The 14,499-nt window shown below is 40.6% G+C and overlaps 1 protein-coding gene across 1 annotated transcript; it reads left to right on the top strand.

Moving 5' to 3' along the window:
- Window positions 1-1,177: 1,177 nt before the first annotated feature.
- On the top strand, window positions 1,178-14,499 carry Tex55 (testis expressed 55). The gene is made up of 4 exons (XM_038344386.1): window positions 1,178-1,999; window positions 3,051-3,194; window positions 7,519-7,581; window positions 14,455-14,499. Exons 1-4 carry the CDS (start codon window positions 1,178-1,180, stop codon window positions 14,497-14,499), a joined length of 1,074 nt encoding a protein of 357 aa, XP_038200314.1.

Genomic DNA, 14,499 nt, shown 5'->3' with positions numbered 1-14,499 from the left:
AAGAATGGCCAAGATCAAAAACACTGATGACAACTTATGCTGGAGAGGTTGTGGGGTGAAGGGAACACTTCTGCATTGCTGGTGGGAATGCAAGCTGGTACAGCCCCTTTGGGTGTCAGTGTGGTGATTTCTCGGAAAATTAGGAAACAACCTTCCTCAAGACCCAGCAAGACCACGTTTGGGTATATATCCAAAGAATGTTCAATCATAACATAAGGATATTTGCTCAACTATGTTCATAGTAGCATTACTTGTCATAGACAGGACCTGGAAACAACCTAAAAGCCCATTGACCAAAGAATGGATAAGGAAAATGTGGTACATTTACACAATGAAGTACTACGCAGCAGAAAAAAAATAATTCCATCTTGAAATTTGCAGGCAAATGGATAGATCTAGAAAATATCATATTAAGTGAGGTAACCCAGACCCAGAAAAACAAATATCATATGTACTCATTCATAAGTGGCTTTTAGACATAAATCAAAGAAAACCAGCCTTCAAAATTCACAATCCCAGAGAACCTAGACAACAGTGAGGACCCCAAGAGAGACATACATGAATCTAATCTACATGGGAATTAGAAAAAGACAAGATCTCCTGAGTAAATTGGGAGCATAGGGACCATGGGAGAGGGTTGAAGTGGAGGGGAGAGAAAGGGAAGGAAGCAGAGAAAAATGTATAGCTCAATAAAATCAATTTAAAAATATACAGAAGTAAGGGGGGAAAAGCCCAGAGTAAAAAGGTAGATGGAATAATTTAAGAAAAACGGAATAGAAATAAGCCAAGCTACGGCTAGGCATTTGTAAGTAAGAATAAGACGCCTGTGATTTATTTGGAAGCTAGGTGATAGCCCCTCAAAGAATGAAGAGCCAAAAGAATAAGAGTTTAAAAAACCAACTAGGCAACGATGGAGCCAGATTGCCTGTCTATGGGCTTCACCTCTTCTCAGGAGACATCTCTTGCTCACACAGCAATTACCCATGGGCAGTAGTTTTCCTTTTGACAGTGATGGTTGTTTAGTCAGCAGGAAAGCCACCTACCTACTCAGCTGCCTCAGCAGAGGCAGAACAAAGCCCAGCAGAGTCACAAGTTCATGGAAGGTTGCCTAGACAACCAAACTCAGGCCCCACCCACAGTGCTTGGCAACCAAAGCCAGTCAGAGGTGCAGCAGAAAATGGATAATCCTCCACAAGAGGCTCCAGATGGATCCTTGAACTATGAAAACACAGACAACGGATCTGAACATGCTGGGGTTGGATCATCCGAGCAAACTGGTGGCAAAGCATCCAGCCAAACTGCTAATGCTGGGTCTGGACAGACTGACCAAAGAACTCCTGAAGAGGCTTCTCAGTTGACTGACCATAAAAGAACATCTCAGCAGGCTGACCGCAGATCATCCAGTGAGGCTGAGAGAAGAACTTCTGAGCTGCCTAATCAGCAATTGCCCAGTTTGCTCGAGGGAAAAGCCTCTGAGAAGATAGATGACCGAGTGTCGTTGCCCTCTGTTAGGAAAGCTTCTGAGAAGACTGACCAAGGACCTTTAGAATATGATGAGGAGACTTCACCAGACCAAGCTGACTATGAGACATCAGGAAAGAGTCAACGCCAAGTCTACAGCCAAGATGAGTTCCTAGATGAAGATGACACTGATCAGCACAGGTCTAGTGAGGACAACAACCAAATTAGACACGAAACAGAAAAACAGGCTGAGTACCGCTCATACTACAAAACACTTGCCCAGGCTGAGAACCGCTCATTATCTGAAATTGGTGACAACAAAGAGATCAAAGACGCTGACTTTAAAATACAGCCTTGCACATTTGAAGATAGCCAAACGGACATCAGATCCAAGGTCTCAACTGGCGAGGAAACAGAAAGTGCAACCACTGTCCAAGCTTACCACCTACTTGATACTGAATTCACCAGTGATTCCCAGTCCTCGTATGAAAAACTGCCCTCCATCACCACCAAATTTCAGACCACAGAAATCACTACTGTAGGTAAAAGGGACATCTGATGTCTGCCTGGGAGGTTGGAGGACAGGACAGGATCTGTGGCATTAGGAACAAGAACATGGGGGGTAGAAAGATGCAGGTTAAATCAGAGATGAGGAATAAACCCATGTAACGTCTTTAGTGCTATCCATAGGTTTCAAGAAGGGTGTGAAACAAAAGAGATATATTGCCTCCTGGTTTTCCTCTGGACACGCAGGAAGGATCAATGAAGCCAGGATTTAGGAAACCAATGGTTTCAGGTTCTGTTCCTAACTCTGTGTCACTCAATCACTTCCCACGATGGGTGTTATCATAGCAAGGACCACCCAATCACTTCCCACTGGGTGCCTACCATAGCAAGGACCACTCAATCACTTCCCACGATGGGTGTCTACCATAGCAAGGACCACTCAATCACTTCCCACGATGGGTGTTATCATAGCAAGGACCACCCAATCACTTCCCACAATGGGTGTCTACCATAGCAAGGACCACCCAATCACTTCCCACAATGGGTATCTACCATAGCAAGGAGATGTGAAGTTAACTGGATATCCCTGTGTGGGAGAAAGTATTTAAAGCAGAGAAATCTAAGATATCCTCCCACCAAGTTTTGAGGTGCTTTATAGTGCTTAAGGATGATTTGGCTCTGCCAAAGAACTGGCTCTGAGGATCATAGCCATTCATGGTTACTGGGACAGATACATTCTCTCCTTGGTGTAAGCTCTGGTAATTTACCCATGCTTCTGTAAATAACCTTTGATCCATGCTCTTGTAAGGAACCCTTAAAGGTCATTAGTCTCTCTCTCTCTCTCTCTCTCTCTCTCTCTCTCTCTCTCTCTCTCTCTCTCTCACACACACACACACACACACACACACCATGAAAGTAGCACAACTAGTATCTTTCTTAATTCTCAGTGTTAAATCTTAATTCTTGACTTTAAATTTCATTAAATCTAGATCCCACTGATAATGACAGCAAAAAAAGTGCTATTATTTTTAAATTTATTTTCTAAAAAAAGATAAATCTTTGGGGGACTATTTCAATTTCAGGATGTTACAGAATTTGATCAAAGAAAGGGTTCTCAGAGATCGAGCCAAACTTACAGGAGGCGATTCCCTCCAATCATTTTTGAAGACCCTTATCAAATCGCACTCCGCTACATGGAAAAGCACAACATCCTTCAGATATTCCAGGTAAAGCTCTTAATTCTTAACCTTTCTTCCTGATTGTTGGCTATTTCAGAAATTAGTGTTTTAACCAAAAAAAGTAGATGAGAAATACCAAGCCAATGATACCGTGACATTAAGTTTATCAAAAGCATTGGAGACCATGTAGGATGGTCGTTGGGGTAGAATTTGGCCAGTAATTATCATTTTAGCTTTAAATAAGTGTATAAGAAAAAAATCAGCAAAAAAAAACCAAAACAAAACAAAGTTTGAGGGCTTTTTAGAGCCGAGTCTTCAAAAGCAGACCATTCTCAGGACCACCTGAGAGCAACATTCTTTAGAAGGAAATGATAGAAATTACAAATTCCTTCCAGTTCCTGAATCATAAATCTCACTGATGCCAGGGTTTAGAACTGGAACTTCCTTTAAAAAGATTTCTTGAACAGTATAGAAATATGAGAGATTATTGCAGCTGTAATTTGGTTGTTTTGTTCACCGGGTACGTTTCTTTTATCCGATAAGCAACGCACATATCCATCTATGACAGCGTGTGTTTGGAGTGACTGTTTCGACAGGTTAAAATTTGAGTAGTTTGCCTCTTATTAAAGCATCCAAAATAGAAAAGTTTGGAGCAGCGTATGGAGCAGCGGTTCTCAACCTGTGGGTTCCCACCTCTGGGGGTCAAACAACCTTTTCACAGGGTCACTTCAGACCATCAGAAAACACTGATATTTACATCATGATTTATAAGGGTAGCAAAATTACAGTTATGAAGAAGTAATGAGGATGATTTTGTGACTGGGGGTTCAGAACAACATGAGGAACTGTATTAATGGGTCGCAGCATTAGGAAGGTTGAGAACCACTGGCACAGCAGGAGGAACAAATACCTTGCTCTATGAGCACCACCATTCATATTCTAAGTTGGTCACGCCTCACATTACTTAGTTTCTATGGCTCTCAGATTCCTCATATAAAATAGGGATTTGAAATATCTATTTCATTCGCTCTGCTTTATGATGTTTCCTTATTAAAATATCCTGTGCTTTGTACAGTTTAAGTGGCCAGGTTTCTGCCTTTAATCAGAGAACCAGTAATTGCTAAACAAAACTAGGGAATGTATTTAGGAAAGCAGAGTTCAGGGGCTGGCAAGACAGTTCAGTTGATTAAAATGCTTGCCTTTTGATCTACTGAAGGCGTAAGTCACAAAACAATCCCACACCAGTTTGGAATTATGATTTTAAAAAAATGGTTATTTAGGGGGCTGGAGAGATGGCTCAGAGGTTAAGAGCACTGGCTGCTCTTCCAGAGGTCCTGAGTTCAATTCCCAGCAACCACATGGTGGCTCACAACCATCTGTACTGAGATCTGACGCCCTCCTCTGGTGTGCGGGCATACATCAAGACAGAATGTTGTATACATAATAAATAAATAAATTTTAAAAATGGTTATTTATTTAAAAGGAAAAAACTTATAGATCACTGTCCCAGACAACAACCCTTTGCGTGATCAGGAAAGGAGTCTAGTAGCTGGAAGCAGAGCCAGAATCAAGAGAGTGAGCATGTGGCTACTGCTGCTTTTTAAAGCAAATGAGACCACACCCAAGTGGGCTGGTATCTTAAAGGCTATTGGCTGAAGGAGCAGAAGGAGCTCCTGCAGCACCCCTTTTGTTTAAGTAAGAGAGTTCTAAACCCAATACAAAACAATATATACTAGGAACAGATACTAATAAAAGATTAGAATTACATAAACATATGTTAAACATATGCATAAACAATATTAAACAAGGAACATATGCTAAATGTTTTAACAAACATTCTATCCTATGGAGTCTATGTCTTGTAGAGGAAATGGCTTGGCTAGATCATAAGAGGACAATAACTATGACTATCTTCAATCCTATCGAAGGCCTGAGAAAGGAGATAATATTACTTGAGCAGGCAGGAAGTACAAACAAGTAGCTTCTAAAGCGAGCAATATATGACAGAGACAATTAGCTACCTGAGCAATCACCCAAAGTCTCATTTTGCAACATTTAAGGAACCAACTTTGGCTATGGCCTAGAATAACTGACAGACCATTTTCAAAGGCAAGAAATTTTTCAAAACCGTCTTACCCTGTCTTGGCAAGATTTGACAGTCCTGTTTATCCATTTCTGAATACTATATCTTGTCAGTGGTCGAGGCATGGGCACTTCTTTGCCCAAAGGCCAGTTTTTGCAAGAAGAAAACAGACTCCAAGTGGAATGTCTTTGGTGCTCAACATTCTCTAGATCGGTGCTGCCAGGAGCAATTATGTCTCATGTCAACAAAACCCTAAGTTATTTAAATGCCATGTTCCACAGATCCTTGAAGTGGTGAAAATTATCTACCTATACAGAATATAATCTCTATGTATCTAAAGAACCTGATTAGTCTAACTATGACAAACATAGATGACTATTGATCTATAATTCTTAATACCTACCTAACTTAAAGATTAAGACAGTAAACAACTGTGCAATAAATGACAATGACCTCCAAATGTAAACAATGTATAAGTATCTTGATCAGAGGTAGAAATGTACACTGCAATATGGTAAATATATATATTATAAATACATAAAAATGTTTTAAACAGAGGTAGAAGCATACATGCATACAATATTCAATATAATTTAACTTTGTATCAATAATCTACAAAACTGGGGCTGGAGACATGGCTCAGAGGTTAAGAGCATTGCCTGCTCTTCCAAAGGTCCTGAGTTCGATTCCCAGCAACCACATGGTGGCTCACAACCATCTCTAATGGGGTCTGGTGCCCTCTTCTGGCGTGCAGGCATACACACAGACAGAATATTGTATACATAATAAATACATACATACATACATACATATAAAAAATAATAATCTACAAAACTTTATGGCCAGATTTCAATCCCCAAAACCCAGGTAAAGGTGGAAGGAGAGAACTGACTCCATAGAGCTGTTCTCCAAGCTCCCAGGCTGGACCAAGGTACATACACACACATGCACACACATACATACATACTAATACAACTTTCCTACATGTACCAAGGTACATATACACATACATGCATGCACATACATACACACTAATGCAAGCTCCCTGCATGGACCAAGGTATATAAACACACACACTCACACATGTACATACACACTAACGCAAGCTCCCTGCATGGACCATGGTACATACACACTAATACAAGCTCCCCACATAGATGAAGGTATACACACATGCACACACACACACATGCATACACATACATACACATGAATACAAGCTCTCTGCATGTACCAAGATACACAGAGACATGCACACAGATGCATACAGACTAATGCAAGCTCTCCCATGTACCAAGGTACACACACACATACACATTAATGCAAGCTCTCCTCATGTAACAAAGTACACAGACACACACATGCACACGCATACATACACACTAAGGAAAGCTCCACACATGTACCAAGATACACACACACGTGCATACATGTACATATACACATTAAAAATAAATTTAATTTTTAAAAAAGTTTTGTCTATTCGATAATTTTTCAAATTAAAGAAAAGTAATGCTTATAAATGGAGTGTGATATTAAAGAAAATAAATTATCAAATATATATATTGTTCAATAAAAATATATATGAAGGGGATGAATATATAGCTCAGTGAGAAGATACTTGCCCCACATGCACAAGGTTTCCAACACTATAAAATCAATTGATTAATTAATTTAATTAAAAACTTCAAGTATATATATTGAATAAAGAATTGAGTGATACAGATACATTTAGCATATTTAAATATGTTATTCCTGAAATGAACATGATTGTTATTCCCTGCAAATGAGATGCTTGCTTGCTTGCTTTGTGACAGCATTTTGAGTTATTCAATAACAGTAAAAAGTATGGAAGTTAATCTCATCAGTCTTATATATCCTTCCTCATTTAACACTAAAACTAAACATGATTTTTATGTTTTAAAGTCAAGTATTTTGGACAATTATATGTAAATCCGCAGTGCCCTTCTTTTGTTCCCTTTTAAGAACTCTTTTTTAACTGTTTAAAGCAAACAACTTATTAACTGGTCATCTAGCAACATCACAGTTCTCAAAAGCTTTGCAACTTTCCCACCACCTCTTTGGTCTTGGAAACAACCAACGAGATGCATTGCTCTTTAAATAAAACTTTTAGCCCTCTAAATTTGATCTTGATTTGCCTGACTTCATCCAAATAAAGAAAGTAAGATGTTTCTTGGGGATATGGGAACGCCTTTAGAATGGCTAGGGCAGTAGGAGCTGACTGCAAACCTCTTGGAACCAAGTGTGGTGTGTTGTGCTTTCTCTCAGCAGATCACTGAAAACCTAGTCTATGAAAAGCCAGATGACCCTCTGAGCTTCATGCTAGACCAGGTATGGAGTGGGAGAGAACAACCCTTCTGTTCTCATTGTCAGAACACAGCACACACAGACCATGAACAGCTCCAAGCCATCATAAAGGAAATGTACTGCAGCTTCCATCCAAGAGTTTTTACTTGTCCAGAACAAATCTAGGGATGGGGGTTCACCTTTTGAATGCCGGTGCTCAGGGAGCAGAAGCAGGCAGATCTTTGTGAGTTCAAGGCCAGCTAGGGCTACATAGTGAGACCCTGTCTCAAACTGGAAAAGAGCGGCTCAGCATCACAGAAGCCTCCCTCCTCAAGAGTTCCCACATAGGAGTTGCTTATTTTGACCTCTCTAAGACCTTGATCACTTTTCTTTAAAATTGTACTGTCGAACATGAATCATAAAACACTTTTGTTGAGACCTGTGAGCTCTCTGAACTGTCTTTGCTGTTCTCATCTTCTCTATTTTGCCCCAGATTCTGTCTGGGAGATGGAGCCTTCTGTTGCATGTAGCTATTCATCCATTTTCATCACTGCATGCTATTCGTCGGGTAGACTGCTACAGCTGACTCATTCTCTTTTCCAAGGATATGGAGAATATTTCCAATTTGGAGCTATTATTATAAAAACCCTTGTGGTAAGCTTTCCCATCCGGGTCGTTCAGTGGTATGTCACTCTTGGCTGTATACTTTAATCACTGGATTGTAGAACATGGATCTGCTTAGCTTCAAATGGATTTTTTTCATTTTCCAACATGAGTGTACCAGCTTGCATCCCTCCCCGCGATGGCTCTGTAGCTTTACCAGTGTTCATTGTTGCTACCGTATTTAACCATGGCTGTGCAGGTAAGCAGGTAGTAAAATTTACAGTATCCTTTTGCCTCTTCCTGGCTGATGGGCATTGGCATGCTTTTCCATCTGTTTACTGGCCATTTGGAAACACTTAGTTTTCTATAGTATTACTTCATGTATTAGTCCTTAGCAACAGGCTTCTGTATGTTCTGGCTGTGGGCATTTGGTTAATCATGTATGTTTGTATATCCATCCACTCTCTGTCTGACCCTCTAGCTCTTACCTTTTGATGAGCAGAAAGTCTCAAGTTTACTATCAACTGTAACAATATTTTTATTTATGATTAATACTTTCACTGTCTTATGTTAGAAGTTTCACCCACATTTGGCTATAGTTTCCTAAATTACTCTCTCTCTCTCTCTCTCTCTCTCTCTCTCTCTCTCTCTCTCTCTCTCTCTCTCTCTCTCTCTCTCTCTCTCTCTCTCTCTCTTTGTGTGTGTGTGTGTAAAATAAATAAGGATTTCTTTGTTACCTTTCAAATCTATGTCTACAATCTTGAATCAGTTTTGTATATCATAGGAGACTGGGTAAAGATTCACTTCTTTCATTCATCCAGAAACCAGCCCCTTTTAGTAAAGGTCATAGTTTACACACAGATCTGTATTTCAATCATTCCACATATTTATTAGTACTTGCTTCAAAATAAGACTCTTAATTATTGTGACTGGAATAACTCAGTACCTAGTAGAGAAAGCTTGTCTGCTTTATTCTCCTTTAAACATATCTCTGATATTCTTAGACTTCTATTTCCATGTTAGTTTTAAGAATTATGAAGTTACACAAACCTATACTTCCATATACATACAAGCATACACTAGGAGGAATGTGTGTGTCTGTTTGTGTGGTTGCTTTTGGTCTCAACTGGGTCATTATTTGGGGAGAGTGATAGCTTTAAAATGAATGCTTCCCATCCTTCTTGGCCATTCATTTAGGACTTAAGTTCTCTCAGTACGTTTACTATCTGCATACATGTTGTACATGTATTTTGGTGGCTTCCTTGTGGGCATTTAGTGTTTTTGATGCTAGTGATGCAGAAATATGGTTTTGCTATTCTTATAGTCATTAGCCTCACTGACCCTGACTTGATTCTAGTGAAGTATTTCCAGTATCTGTTGAAGCACTGGGGGTTTCCGCAGACACACACACATCATTTTCTTTTGACCTTTCCAATCCTTCTTGCTCCCTTGTCTGATCACCTGTGGGGCAGGTCTTCTCTGTGATGCTTCACAGCCATCTTCCTCTCTTCTCCTCCCTACATAAAGGCTGATCTCTAGGAACGCAATTAGGCTTGTATCCTGATTCTCTGCTGGGCTGAGACCATGAGAAACCCCAGATGAAGAGCAGAAAGAAAAAGAAAAGCATGCTTAGGTTTATTACTGTGGCCTTCTTTATGAGTACATGCTGATCTGTCTGTCTGGAGGCATCTTATTTTGCATGACTATTACCTTTTGGATTCCAATCATGTTTAAATCCCACCTCAGTGTGTAGTGCACATGTACGCACATGAATGCACGTGCGCGCGCGCGCACACACACATACACACACACCTTCAGGCCTAAAGTTACTTCTACTGTATCTAGCTTTGATTACCTTGATCCATATGGGTCCCCATATCTATTTCTTTTTTAAGTAACCCCTTTACCTTCATAGAATTCTAATGTGAATGTATGATCTGTTTTTCTGTTTGTTGTTGTTTTGTTTGAGATAATGATCGATGAAGCACACGGGTTAGAGATCTCCAGAATAATTAATGCTGAATGCAAGTACCTGCTTTGATTTACCTTATTTGTTCTTTAAAAAATATTTTTTCACTACTTCACTATTAAATGTTTATTGTTTGTAACTGTCATTGCTCATTTAAATAAGTTCCCTTCTCATATATTTTCTGAGATTTTTTAAAATAAATTTTATCAAATTCAAAATCCTTTACTTTACCTTTAGAGATGATTGTGTGATTTTTTTGTTCTTATTTTAGCAAAAGGGAGAATTTTTTTTTTTTTTACTTTTAGAGCTTTTCAATCATATGTACGGAAAACTGCACAGATCTGAAGGGGGTCTTCCATGACTCAAAGCATGGAGCAAAAGCACAGAAAATCAGTACAAATGCATAGCTATTGTGGCAGCTTAGGTGAAAATGGCTTCATAGGCTCACAGGGAGTGGCACTATTAGGAAGTGTGTTCTTGCTGGAGTAGGTGCGGCCTTGTTGGAGGAAGTGTGTCACTAGGGGGCAGACTTTGGGTTTTCAGATGCTCAAGCCAAGCCTGCTGTCTCTTCCTTCCTGCTGCCTGAGGGTCCAGATGTACAACCTCTCTCAGCCCTTCTCCAGCTCCACGTCTGCCTGCAAGCCACCATGCTTCCCACCGTGGTGACAATGACCAAACCTCTAAACTGTAAGCCGGCCCCAATTAAATGTTCTCCTTTATGGGAGTTATTCTGGCCATGGTGTTTCTTCACAGCATTAGAAACCCTAAGACAGCTTTATTGAAACTGAATGCGAAGAGCACACTCCACCGAGCAAAGTCACTCTCAGGCAAACACATGGCTCGAGAGCTGCCTTGTTTCCAGTCCAGGAGCTTTGGGTTATAAAGGAAGGGTTCCCTGAAGAACTGGGTATTTCTTGACCTGACCTAAGTTATATAACCTTGTGTTTACTGAGCATGTGCCGGTCATCCCATAATCCTCTCTGTTGGAGTGAGGAAAATGCTATGCTGCTCATACGTGGTAGCCCCTAAGTTATGACATCCCAAAGGTCACCCTGGGACACTCTACTTCTTTTGTACACATGTGTCTCTTGGGAATACCCTCCTAGGTTTCACTTCCTAAATGTGGTCTTATTTTTCCTGTTCATTGAAGGGGGCCATCATACAATCCTTAGGGTGATCTCCAGCAGTACAGGGGATGATAAAGGCTTGCCTGGGGTGGCCTTTCCAGTTTCTCTGTTCTAGAGTTAACCTTACGGTTCACAGTTCTGCTTTCTTCCCTCAAAATCAAGACAGCATGTTGGCAGCTCCTCAGAACTCAGTGAGGTGCCTTACCCTTTCTCCTACATGAAATATTCATTATTGTTACTTCTAAATTAATGTCCTTTAAAATGTAACATGAAAGTAATGAAATACGTATTGATTACTTAAGAGTTTTCTTCCTTGATCAGCAACATAATTGAGATTCACTCACAGGGTACATATTTGTAGTGAGAGCTACAGGCCTGCTTTTCGTCCTGCCCGGCTCCCACTCAGCTAACTTTACCTGAAATAACAACACACAAACTGCATTCATTTAAACACTGCCTGGCCCATTAGTTTCAGCCTCTTACTCACATCTTGATTAACCCATATCTAATAATCTGTGTAGCACCACGAAGTGGTGCCTTACAGGGAAGATTCTAGTGTACGTCCATCTTGGGCTGGAGCTTCATTGCGTTTGACCTGGTGGCTGGCTTCATCGCGTCTGTCTCCCTGAGCAGAGGCACCACGGTCTTACTTAGGAGAGGCGTAGCATCTGACTGAGCCATCTACCTCACTTCCTTCTTCCTGTTCTGTCTACTCCACCCACCTAAGGGCTGGCCCATTAAATGAGCCAGGCAGTTTTTTTTTATTAACCAATGAAATCAACTCAAACAGAAGACTCTCCCACATCACATATTGTCATTATTTTTTATTTGTAAATTCTCATTCTGAGTTATATATCAGTGATCCTTCGTGGGTTATTATGTGTACCTCTATAGTGAACATAGAGTTACAATGATTTTTTGACACACACATGTATTTCTAGTGCTCACATATCCAAATATATGATTTCTGAGGCATAGGATATTGCCATGAATTCAACTTTAAACTTTTATATTTTATCTATGCTGTGGTGTGTGTGTGTGTGTGTGTGTGTGTGTGTGTGTGTGTGTGTGTATTGGGTCCCATGTACCAGGAAGTGTGTTCAGAGTCAGAGGACAACCTGCAAGAGTCCGTTCTTTTGACCCCTCTTCTAAGGATCCCAATTATATGGATTTGGGGTCACTTGAAGTTGTCCTACAGCTAACCTGAGACCTGGTAGAAAGGATAACTGGAATCCCCATGGTTGAATCTAGTGTCTAGAAACAGTCAGCCAGAGAGATCTCTGGAATACTGAGTTCTTCACTGTTCACAACTGAAAGACAAAATGTTAGTGCCATTGGGAGAGAAATTAGAAGGTGAGATGATGATTTTGATCATGGTTTGCTGAGCTTCCAATGTTAGGGTAAAGTCACAAACAAAACTGTTGAGAAGCTGTTGTTAAGCATATGGCTCTCCCTCCTTTTCTATTTCTTCTCTAAATCTCCTGTGATCATCCTTTACCTCAATCCTCTTCTAAAACTGTGATCTTTAATGTCATAAAAACGTGCCATGGGCCAACTGAAAAAACTGTCTCCAGCATTCTCTTCCTCAGCCCTGAGACTTTTGACAGGGTAATCACTTGTCACCTTCAACTCTACTTATTTCCTAACTCTCCTGCACCCCCGAGGGCCACCTTTCCCCTAGACAGGTGTCCATCCCTTGGGCGTTCTCCAAGGTTTAATCTCTGTCGACTTGACTATCTCCATACTAATCACGGAGTATTCTTCTGTCTCTAGCTACCGACACAATGCAATTCCAAAGTCCTCACATCTCACGATTATCTCTCAGGGCTGGAAATATATTGTTCCATGCGTTTTCAGGTTTAGGGTTTCTGATGAGAAGTCTGTTGTTGTAGTTCTGAAGAATTTGCCTATGATCATAAGTTGGTATCTTTCTCCTTCAATTCCCCTCAGCTTTCAATTGTCTTTTCCTGTTATTTAGTCTAAGAATTTTAACTATAATGTACTGTGAAGAAATCGGCTTTGGGTTGTGCTTATTTAGAATTTTAAATGCCACTCACACTTGAATTCCCATCTCTTTTCTTATATTTGGGGGGAAATTCTGCTATAATTTCATTGAATTGGTTATTTTTCCCTAAATATATTTATGGTTATGTGAGTGTGAGTGAGTGAAAGAAAAGGGGATGAGGATGTCAGTGGAAAACAGAAAAAGATAAAGAATACCTTGAAACTGGAGTTCAGGTGGTTGTGAAGTGTCTAAGATGGGAACTGTGTGTGTGTGTGTGTGTGTGTGTGTGTGTGTGTGTGTGTGTGCGCGCGCGCGCATTCATCTTTGAGAACATGGGCATTGTGAGTGCGTTGGAGCGCATGTGGAGGCCAGAGGACAACCCGGAGGGTCATCCTTCATCTTCTACCTTGTTGGAGACAGGGTCCCTTTGTTGTTTTTCCCCTGACTATACCAGGCTAACTGGCTTTGAGTGTCTGCTGGGAATTCTCTCTACCTCCCATATCCCTGTAGGAACACTAAGATTTAAAATGCTCCTGCCTCAAATCAGGTTTTTATGTGGATTTGAACTCAGGCCCTCATGTTTGTGCAGTGAGTATTTTTGCTTTTACCCATCTTCATAGCTCCTTTTCATCACTGAAAGTTAAATTAGAAAAATCGCTTTATGAGGACTGAGTCAAATGCTGGCCGTGTAGACCTGAGGACCTAGCCAGCACTTTAATATTTTAGGGAGCAGTTTAGTCCATCTTGTTCTCAAGCCAGTGGTTCATGACCTGTGTGCTTCATGACTCCTTTGGGGGGGTCGAACGGCTCTTCACAGGGGTTGCCTAAGATCATCGGAAAAGACAGATATTTACTTTACGATTCATAACAGTAGCAAAACCACAGTTATGAAGAGGGCTCCTCAAGCTGCGATTACAGGCAGTTGTGAGCCATGAGATCAGAGTGCTGGGGTCCAAACTCATGTCCTCTGCAAGAGCAGTGTGTGCTTTTAACCACTGAGCCATCTCTCCAGACTTTGTGTATCTTGATTTTGTAACGGTTTATCTAGAGATGACACCATGGATCTTCTCTCGTGGAGTCTAAATTATTTGTGCTTACTCAGTCCAAAGACTTTTATATTTTAAACTGCTACTTATTTAACCCCCACAGGAGGTAGTGATTCTGAGGAGATAAAGATTCCAAGTGGAAAATTTGCCTTTTCTTCTTCTCCTTAGGTACAGGAGATGATCCGATACAGAGACCAGCGGAGGAGCATCTGA

Source organism: Arvicola amphibius, chromosome 10 (genome assembly GCF_903992535.2).
Source record: "Arvicola amphibius chromosome 10, mArvAmp1.2, whole genome shotgun sequence".
Taxonomy (NCBI): Eukaryota; Metazoa; Chordata; class Mammalia; order Rodentia; family Cricetidae; genus Arvicola; species Arvicola amphibius.
This window is presented reverse-complemented; position numbering and strand designations above follow the sequence as displayed.